The following is a 10,788-nucleotide window of genomic DNA, read 5'->3' as shown; positions in this document are numbered from 1 at the left end:
GCGCAAATGACGTCATCTCAGCGCGCCGCCGCGATCCGCCGCTCGGCAACGGGTCCTCGTCGCGTCCCGATGACGTCATCTCCCCGCGCAGCCGAGCCTGCCGTCATGGCGGAGGTGAAGGTGAAGCCGGAGGTTCCCGACCCTGTGGACATAGAGAGCAGGTGCGCTGGCCGGGCCCTGGCTCCGGCCCCCTGTTCTTGGGAGAGGCTTCGTGGTCCTGGGGAAGCGGGGAGCGGCGGGGCTCGGTGCGTTGCTGTTGAGAACAGCCTAAAAATGAAATGGAGCAGCAGCGCTGTCAGGAAGAGCTGAGGGCGTGTCTCCATGAGGTGGAGAGGCGTCTTTATAGGAAGCGGGGCCGGGCGCTGTGTCTCCTCGTTGGCAGTGGCTGAAAAGCGGTTCGTCCTTACTTCTTCCTGGGCTGTTTTTTTCCTTCCCTTTCGTCCCGGCTCTGATAACCTTTCAAGGGATTGGTTTGAGGCGCAACAGTCTTTGGTTCCCAAACTGCTTCTCTCCTCCCCCAGGATCATCGAGCTGTGTCACCAGTTCCCTCACGGCATCACGGACCAGGTGATCCAAAATGACATGCCCCACATGGAGGCCCAGCAGCGAGCCATGGCCATCAACAGGTTGCTCTCCATGGTAGGGTGCTCCCCACTCCCTCGTTTTGCTTCAGCCTGAGGCTCTCTCGATGTGAATGGGCTGCATGGTAGCACCCAGCCGGGCAGGGCTAGGAAGTTCATCTTGGATTTAGTGCCATTTGCCATAATTGGCAGTTTTCATGGCTTAATTTTGGTTCTCATAACCTCTTGTGACCACCATGACTACTTATAGTGGTCACTACAACCTGTTAAAACATTTCTCAGAATGTACTGTTTTCATTCTGTAATACAAAGTTAACATCTATTGTGCAAATAATTGGCCTCTGTGAGGCATTCTCGAACCTGGCTGGCAGTTTTCTGATGATCTCTACAAAACTGAGAACATAACCAACAAAATAAGAACCCCCATCTCTTCCACTGGAAATCAGAATTGTTTAATGTTCTTGTCCAGTAGAGCTCTCACTTGATATCTGGGTGTGAATGAGCATTTTCGTGGGAAGTATACAAGAGCTCGATGTCCCTTGTACAAGGTGAAAGTTAGGAGAAACAATTGGAAGTGCACCAATGTTGTGGGAAGAGGCTGGAACTGTATTTGTTATTTCTGATAGCTAGTGATAAATGGATGGTCATAGGGGAAAAATAATATCCTCAATGCTATTGTTGTGTCTAGCAGTTCGAAGTGTTGTTTTTCTCTTTTCTTTATTCAGCTGATAGAAAGTAAATTTATTTTCTTTACGAGTTGAGATTTTTTACCACGTTCTGAAAACAAGCTGTTAGAAGGAAAGTTAATGTGCTGTGCCTATTTCCCACAGGGGCAACTGGACCTTCTCAGGAGCAGTTCAGGTCTCCTGTATAGAATCAAAGAGTCTCAAAATGCAAGGTGAGCCTTGTGCTTATGCAATAAATACTTGAACAGAGTTCTGCAACTGATGTGCACCATTGTTGGGAATGCAGTAACAGAATTTAATTGCTTGATACGCTTAATTCTCCTGAGCCAATCCTGGAAACTGTTCTTTGATTCCTGCTGCACAGAGTCTACTGTGAGGCTCCAGTAACTTCCTAGCAGAATTCTTCATCTGGCAAAGTGATCTGTGTGAGCAGATGTGTATGCTCAGATGAAACCCAGCTGAAGCTTGGCCACAGCATCTACAACTGTAGTTCTGTGGTCTTCCTCAGCACTTACAGCAGTTCCAGAAAACCACTTGATGTGCTGTCGATGCTCTTTATTTGATTTATTAAAATGTACTTTCAAAAAAGTCATGTTTTGTGATGCCTATGTGAACCTGAGTAGGAGATGCCAGGATTTACTTCTAGAAAGAAATGTCCTTCAAAATTATCTTCCATGCACGTATCTCAACTTCTCTTTCCAATGCATTAGAAACAGATTCCTAAGTTCAGGCTTTCTCAGACCAGAGAAAAGGCTTGTTGTAGAGCTTGAAGCACTCTGCTGTCCCCTTGTTAGGACAGTTGATCCTGAATTATGCACTGAGTGTTTGACCTTATGCAGCTGTGTTAATATATGACTCCGAACTTCTCATTGTTAAGAGAAGTTGAGTGATTCCTGCTTACCTTTTAAATAACTAATATTATTATTTTTTTCAACTGTGCTGTTTTCTCTTTACTGTGGCTTCTCATTGGCAGGCTCAGAATGATCCAGAGAGATTTGGTGTCATGTATTTTATTTGTCAGTGACTGGTTTATTGTGTAGGGCTTCTTTCTTCCTTTCTGTGTTGTGTTTTTTTTCATAGTATTTGTTTTTGGTTTAAAATAAATCCACCCTCTTTCAAACTTCAAACTCTAAAAAAAAAATCCCGTTGTCTGTTCTACTCCACAGTAAAATGAAAGGCTCCGACAATCAGGAGAAGCTGGTTTACCAAATTATAGAAGATGCAGGCAACAAAGGTAGTTTATATTGGTAATTATAATAAATAATAAATTATAATGGTGAATGGTAATAACTTTGTTTATGGAACTTTTTCTGTCCAAACTTTTAAATTCTTGTCCAGACAGTACAGATATAAAATAAAGAGTACACTTAACAACTCTTTAGCTAATGTTCCACGTGTCCACTTATTAAAAACAAAGGAAGACATAGTTTTCTATTAAAATAACAAATTCTCTGGTCTGACCTTTTGAGACCTCTTTCAAAATATGAATTTTCAGAATATGAATTATGGCTTATTTATGGGAATGTGAAACTGAGAAATCTGTACAAAACACTCACTACTTAAAAGACAACATTATATTTCTACTGGATTTAGTAACTGCACTAACAGCAGAAACCACTGCTAGTAACAAGGCTTTCGTAGGAATCTTTGCACACCGGTTGAGAGAGAGCTGGTAGAAGTGGCTGTAATGTTTAGAGCAAACACTGGTTACCTAAACATGCAAGAACAATTCTGTGAGGCCAAATGACTTGTACGTATAAGAGCTCCTAGAGATGGAGATGGTGACTGTGGTGTTTTTTCTTCTGTTTTATGAGGTGATTTTTATTTCATCTTCTTGTTCCCCTCCCTTCTCTTTTGCTGAGGGTGGTAGGATTGGAGATGCATCCTTTGGCTGGCAAGCAACATTGTGACTTTTGGTTTGTGAATCATTACAGAAAAAGATATCTGCTTCTTGTAATTCATTTCTGTTCATTTTTGTGCTTTTTAAACAGGTATTTGGAGCAGGGACATCAGATACAAAAGTAATTTGCCTTTAACGGAGATCAACAAGATATTGAAAAATTTGGAAAGCAAGAAACTAATTAAAGCAGTTAAATCTGTGGCAGTGAGTAGTTTGTGACTTCTTTTTTTTTTCTTAACATTTTCAAATGTTTGCTACATTTGCTGTATTTGTTTGAACGTGGAACAGGGAGCAGAGAAACCTTGTTCTGCTTCCAGCTTTGTCGCTGCACGTGTTCCAACACTTCACTCTTAACATTTATAATGTACGTTTGAGGTGTGCCAGATCCAAGAGGCTTTAATGTTTAATAAATAATAAACATACTACTAGCAAATGAATTAATAATGTAAGTAATAAATACATCACTATTAATATGCTGTTCTATTACTGTTCACACTACTGCTAATGACATAGCATTATTATCAAATCACTGTTTCAGTGCTCGTAGTTCTTAATTGGACAAAACTACTGTCATGTTTCTGTTCCCTTTTCTCTGCTGTTCCATATATGTTCTTGAGGACATAAAACCTACTGAAGAGCCTGGGTTGTTTAAAACTTTTGCTTCCAGCATCCCAGTGGGCTTCTAGGTTTATACTTCAATGTCTCTGTTGTCTGTAGGCGTCCACACTCCTGCCATCTGCACATCCTCCCTCTGTTGATTGCTGACTTGTTTATACTAAGTTCTTTCTGTCTCTTGACTGGGTTTTCCACCATCCACCTACCATCTTCATCACTGTTTCCATCTAAATCAGCGACCTGCTTATGAGTACTTTGTCTCCCTGGGTCCCAGTTTTGCTATGTCTATACCACAAGGTGGTATCTCTTAAAGCAATACTTAAGCACTTGTAACTGTGTATGGTAGCAGTGATACAGTTACATACTTGCAGGTGCCTTTGTAAGGCTGTTCTTCTCTGCAGGCTGTTCAAGCCTTCAGTTATCTGATTGATACTGGATATCTATTGTCTTAAAAGTGTTAAAACATTTGATTCTTAGTCTTGGTTATTCTGTTTTGTTTCAGTTACTCAAGCACTTTCATATCTTACATGCAAATAGTCCACATACCAGAATAGGGCTATTCTTTTCAGTACTTTGTCATTCTGTTGTAATGCTTATGCAGCATCCTGCTCTGCCTTACCTGCTTAATTGCAAATCATTGGCATGTGCATGTTATTTGGGCACTCTTCTGGTTTCCAGCTCAGGTCCTGTTTGCAGGGCCTGTTCCATACTAGCAGTGTATAAATCTTCTCTTTATGTCCATCTTATCTAGGAGTTGTACACATCAATCCAGCTGACTCGAGCTATCATTACTGTGCCTTAGATTTTACTTTCATCTATTCAGAGCTGTGTGCTTTCTCTACCAGGCGTCCAAGAAGAAGGTGTATATGCTGTATAACCTGCAGCCTGACCGATCAGTGACCGGTGGGGCCTGGTACAGTGACCAAGACTTTGAGTCTGAATTTGTGGAGGTGTTAAATCAACAGTGTTTTAAATTTCTGCAGAGTAAGGTAAGCACCACTACTAAATTGATCCTCCATTTGTATTTGCAAGTAATTCTTTTATTTCTAAAGTCAGTGATAGACAAGGCTTAAGTTTTCCATAGTGCTTTCTGTAAGTAAGTATTACACTTTTTTGTACCATTTACAGTGAGTGGAATCTTCCTTCTCCAAACTGCAATGACAGGCTAGGCAGCAAAGACACAGGACCAAAAAAAAACCACAAACCAACAGCGAAAGTCACTGGTGTTTTTTTTTTTTTTTTTTTTTTTTTTTGTTGTTGTTGTTTTTCCTCAAAGCTCTCATTTCTGAGAGGCTAAAAGGCACCAGACAGTCAGCTCTGCCTGGAAGATGATCTCCTGTAGTCTGGCTGAGGGAAAAGCCTGTTCTACACTAAACAGATTGCAGCATTTTTCTGTTTCATTAAAAATATTTTAAGCAACACCAGCTACAGCAGAAATACTTTTTTTTTGCCAACAGAACAAAAATACAGATATTCCTTCATATCAGTAGAAATTACTATGTAAATTTTGTGTCATATTCAGTGTAAAATTATGTTTGGATATGCACTTCGTTATCTCGCATACATCAGTCCTGAGGACATAATTTTAAATGATTTAAAAAAAAAAACCAACGTCTCAGAACTGGTTTGCAGAACAACACTTTGCACTCTGCCCAAAACTGAGCTATGAAGAAAGCTCTGGCAATGAGTGCTGACTACAACTTGTCTTTGTGTTTTTTTCCTCAGGCAGAAGCGGCTCGAGAGAGCAAACAGAACCCCATGATACAGAGGAACAGCTCATTCGCCTCCTCCCACGAGGTGTGGAAATACATCTGTGAGCTGGGTATCAGTAAGGTCAGCATAAATTAATGTTTCTGCCCAGAATTGTCAGTATGTGACTAGCTACGGGAGTTAGGTCCTGCAAGTTTGGTGAGTGCTCTAGTTCCTTGCAGTTACTGCAGTGGAGGTAGACTTTGCTGCTTCGTTGCTTCTTGAGGATTGCCAGTGGTGCTGTATGGAATTCCAGGATAGTCCATACGTGTGGGTTTTCAAAGACGTGTCAAAGCTTTCACAGCCTGAGGCCATTGCTGGTCACCACCAACAGTATTCTTGTCTTCCACAACTTTTTTGTTGTAGGACTAGAAATATATCATGCTAAGATAATGTAGATGCCTGAGGTGCATAGGAAAATTCTTTTGGGCCAGTGAAGGCTAATGTAACCCAAAAAGTCTTGGGAGGAAAGGCATTTGTTTGCTTTTTTTTTTTTTCTATCTATGTAACCTTATCAGGTGCCCAGTAAGAGCTGTACCTGTATCTGGGACAAATTAGAAGGGCTCCTCTGAGCATGTGTTACTTGTGGGGGTTTGCTCTTGTTTTCCCCATTGCAGAACTCAGTGGCATACGTCTTTCCGATATTTATTTTACAAATTGTTTCTTAGGTAGAATTGTCTATGGAAGACATTGAAACCATTTTAAATACACTAATATACGATGGCAAAGTGGAGATGACTATTATTGCTGCAAAGGAAGGGACAGTAGGCAGTGTGGATGGACAGATGAAGTTGTACAGAGCTGTTAGTCCTCTCATACAACCCACTGGATTAGTCAGGACACCCTGCGGACTCTGTCCAGTAAGTAACAAATTCTGTACATGTATAGGTGGTACATGGCCATTTGAAGGACTGTATCCAAAATGTGCAGCTGGTGTGAATGAAGGTTATGCCTGTGAGTGATTCTTGTGGGTTTCTAAGCCAAGTATGCTCATGATGCTCATGAGCATCACTGGTGATTCTTTAAGTATGGTGTATGGGGCAGAGTTTCTATGATTTCCCACTTACATGCTGACTCTTTCCTCTACTGTGTGTTACAGAGTGCTTTCAAGTTCCGCCTGTTCTAAAATATAACTTTTTATTATCTGACCTTGTGTTCTTTGCCTATTTATATGTTTTTTTAAAAGCTAACTCACATCTGTCTAGCATTTGGCCTCTTCTGCAAGGATCACGAGTTGATTCATAGGTAAAATTTGCCAGATGTCTGTTGCATCATTTATTACAGTGGGGTCTGTTTTGCTTTGTTGTGCTCACATTGCTCTTCCTCAGAACTGACCCTGAACTTCCTAGACTTTGTTCTTAGCTACACTACTGCTTTTCTATTTAGAATGGAGAAAGAATCATGAGGTGTGCTACTTCTAGTGAACTCATGCTTGCTGTATGCAGTTACTCTACTGACCCACGTCTTTCTTTCCCAGGTTTTTGATGATTGCCATGAAGGTGGTGAGATTTCTCCATCTAACTGTATTTATATGACAGAATGGCTGGAGTTTTAAGGTGAAAGAAATCTGTAAACTCAATCCATTCTTCACAGCTAAGATGACAAAGCAGCTTCTAAATTGGTGAGCAACTTCAAGATGTGAAGTTCCTTTGCCTTTTTTTAAGTAAACTCAATGCTGCAACACATCGGTTGTGTGAGCAGTCCTGTATGTGGACTGACAGTCAAACCAGCACTGAAGATCAAGGCTGAAGTGAAAACATAGATCCCATCTTGTACAAAATAGGGGTGCGTGACTTGAGAAGTGCCGCAGAACAGCTGTGTGGTGATGTATCACACTTAAGGATTGTGTTGAGAACTCAACAGGAACTTACTTTGAAAGAAAATAAGTTATCAGCTGATCAGAAAAACTTGTTAATGAGCATTGCCAAGAATTAGATCCTAAACTTTGCTTTCAGACTTGTAGCGCTGGTGGGAGCTTAAGTCTTAAAGCTGACACATTTATCCCTATGTAAAATAGAAATCAATGATTCTTTACCATCATTCTTACCTACTATAATTTATGATTAAAACTGTATTTGATTTTTTTTTTCTTATCTATTTTTGTTTTCATTTTCTCCATTGCTGTCAGGGTCTGGTGACATTTCTGTTGCATTTACTGTTTGACAGCTACAGGATTATCTAATCTGTGCTCTGTATTCTGGCAGCTGCATCATGCACATAAATGTCAGCTGAAATTCTGAATGTAAGTATTCTGTGAAGATGTGTTTTCCAGATGAGAAACAGCTCTTCTGTCCTGGTAATACAGGTACAGTGAAAAATTTTATAGGCTGTCTTTATGCCCTGAGGATTACAAAAAGTACCAGTGACAGCTGTTTGTACATAAATATGGTTTGTGATCTGAAGAATGCATGATACTGGCATACCATCAAAAAGCAAGGTCTTATCTTCCTGTGATGTAAAGCCAATTTCATAGAATCATAGAATCACAGAATCACAAGGTTGGAAAGGACTTACAAGACCATCTAGTCCAACCATCATCCCATTATCATTGCTATTAAATCATATCTCGCAGCTCCTCATCCAGACGCATCTTGAACACTGCCAGGGATGGCAACTCCACCACCTCCCTGGGCAGCCATTCCAGTGCCTGACCACTCTCTGAGAGAGAGACTTTTTCCTTATGTCTAACCTAAACCTACCCTAGCACAATTTGTGGCCATTTTCCTCGGGTCCTGTTTGTTGCCTGGGAGAAGAGACCAAACCCCTCCTCATCACAACCTCCCTTTAGGAAGTTGTACAGTGCAACGAGGTCTCCCCTGAGCCTCATCTTCTCCAGACTAAACAATCCCAGCTCCCTCAGCTGTTCCTCATAAGACTCGTGCTCCAGACCCCTCACCAGTTTTGTTGCCCTTCTCTGGACACGTTCCAGTGCCTCAATGTCTTTCTTGTAGTGAGGGGACCAATACTGAACGCAGCACTCGATGTGCAGCCTCACCAGTACTGAGTACAGAGGGGTGATTACCTCTCTGCTCCTGCTGGCCACACTATTTCTAATGCAGGTGAATTTGTGCTTCTTTTGAGCATAGCCTCTCATGCTCCTTCTCTGTACATCTCTAGACTCATGTTTTCATAAGCCTGTTGCCCTTTCATCATGGCCAAAGACATGCTGGAACACGGACCTGTTCTTTGAGGCAACTAGATACAGCTTTCTGACTGTTGTTATCTGGCATCATTAGAGATGTGATACTGTCTTTGTGTTCAAATCCTGCTTTGGAAATAAACAGGCTTTTGTACCAACAGTTACGGAAATTAATTACGTCACCTCTTCCTTGTCCTATAATCAAGCAACATCTTGAAAAGTCAGCTCATTTTCATAAATGAGAATATTGTGCGTATATGGTACAGTTGCCTCTCCACCATCCACAATAACAGAGGGCTGGGGGTGAAGTACTAGTGGGCAGAGCAATGTAGATACACGAACTCTGTGGAGAGAGCCAGGTCTCAGTACAACTTGCTGCCTCTGGCTTAGCTTTGTAGGATGCCTACACAAGTACTTTATCTTTGTGATAGCCTCCCGGCACTGGGAAACTGTCAGTGGAGTTGATCACAATAGTAGACCTGTTGCATCTGTCTGTTTTCAGAACTCTGTAAATAAGCCCTCCAGGACATTTTTTGGGAGGGTGATGGCCAAGTGCTTCTGCAACTGAATTTTCAGCAAGCAAGGAATTCTGACTCCAAGTAGTAAGGAGTTGGCTAATATAGACGGAATTTTGGAGGACAGGCTACTAGAATGGAATGGGAACAAGTTTGATGGTGTTAGCTAGTGTGTGCACCCACAGCTGGCTCTTTCTTTTGTTGGCAGCATTGTTTCTTGAGGTGACAGAGAAACATCTTTGTTTCTACAGAGGAAGAAGTGTTGTCACCAAGTGGGGGGTGAAATTATGAGATGTTTTTTCTTTCTCTGCTGTCTTTAATCATGGAGCACACTGAAGCCTGAGAAAACTGCTTCTCGCTTCACTGATCTTAACCTCAGCTTCAGGCATCTGTTATGTGACCAAAGATAATTTCACTGAAGCGTGAGACTGGGATTGCCTCTTATGAAGGCTGCCTAACACAACAGAGTCTGCATCCTGCTGCAGCAGAGATAATGCAAATTGTTTGCATCAGCTAGAAGACAGCTTTCATGGAAATGATACATCGTGCAAGTATGTCACTTCATGCAGTATGGCCATATTTACTGGCAGTGAGAAAAAGGAGACAGAGCCTATTCTCAGAGAATGCTGTAAGGAGTGGAGAGCTGGTCTATTAAGCCCTCTCAATTCTGCTTCATTTGTACTGGCTTCATCTGGTTTAGATGGCCTTACCTTTGTGGTCCACAAAGCTATTTCATAGTGTTGCAGCTGTAACAAGACACCTCGAATTTAGAAAAAAAATGTACCTATAGGGAAAAGTAAAGCAATTTCTCTTTGCTATTTGTAAAATAGGAGCTTGTATGATCTATTTAATTGAGAGGGATGATCTTTCTGTCATTCTGGATCTTCATGAACCTCCGTGGCCTATCGCCTTGTTCAAAAAGGGAATAAATATAAAAAGGTAACATTAATAAGTTCAATCTTTTTTTCCTTCCTGACTTCTTTCAGTTTTCTTTTCTACCTGGCAAAGCCGTCCCCTTTACAATGTGGCATGAAATGTAAATGTTTAATGTTTCCAGAAGCATTAACTGCAGTGTCAGGCTGTACTGTGAATGGAGAGAAAGTACAGCTCCCAGGTACTGTTTAACATGCCTAGCCTTTGCAGTCCAAAGTTTAAGACGTTAATGGCAAACTTAAAGCTTTGATAGTGAAAACTCTAGTTGATTGGCTATTCAGATTTCCTTTTTTTCTTTTTTTCAGTTTAGTCTGCTTACACATCTCACCTCTGTGGGACTGGTGGAGCTATGGTTGTTTACCTGGTGCTGTTTTAGTGCCATCTTCTGCCTCATCCGGGTATGGCTGTTCTGAGACTCTGAAAAAAGAGCTCTTAGACCATGGGTGTCCAAGCAGTTAGCTTGTCTGGGCCTCATGGAGTGAAGAGAGTTGTCTTGGGCTGCATATAAAATATACGAGGACTGCTCTGACTGTAATGTCTTATATTGTTGGCCCACAACATCAGAGGCAGATGATGTTATGGCAGTAGAGTTTGAACCTTCCCATCAGTATCCCGTTACATGTTGTTGCTGTGTGATGGCAGCACAAGGGCAGTCTGACACAATGGCGTC

General features: G+C 41.5%; 1 protein-coding gene across 2 annotated transcripts; it reads left to right on the top strand.

Annotated features, from left to right (window-relative positions):
- Window positions 1–7: 7 nt before the first annotated feature.
- On the top strand, window positions 8–8,830 carry POLR3F (RNA polymerase III subunit F). Of its 2 annotated transcripts, none has more exons than XM_003203758.5 (9): window positions 8–161; window positions 522–639; window positions 1,412–1,479; window positions 2,434–2,501; window positions 3,259–3,371; window positions 4,628–4,771; window positions 5,508–5,615; window positions 6,200–6,391; window positions 7,009–8,830. In XM_003203758.5, exons 1-9 carry the CDS (start codon window positions 70–72, stop codon window positions 7,084–7,086), a joined length of 981 nt encoding a protein of 326 aa, XP_003203806.2. In that variant the 5' UTR covers window positions 8–69; the 3' UTR covers window positions 7,087–8,830. The 2 variants fall into 2 exon arrangements, with proteins under 2 accessions (XP_003203806.2, XP_085075153.1); XM_085219027.1 differs by lacking the exon at window positions 8–161 and adding an exon at window positions 208–395.
- Window positions 8,831–10,788: the final 1,958 nt, after the last annotated feature.

This window comes from Meleagris gallopavo, chromosome 2 (assembly GCF_905368555.1).
Source record: "Meleagris gallopavo chromosome 2, MGAL_WU_HG_1.1, whole genome shotgun sequence".
NCBI classification, from domain to species: domain Eukaryota; kingdom Metazoa; phylum Chordata; class Aves; order Galliformes; family Phasianidae; genus Meleagris; species Meleagris gallopavo.
Note: the sequence above shows the minus strand (reverse complement) of the source record. Positions and strands in the feature narration are given on the sequence as shown.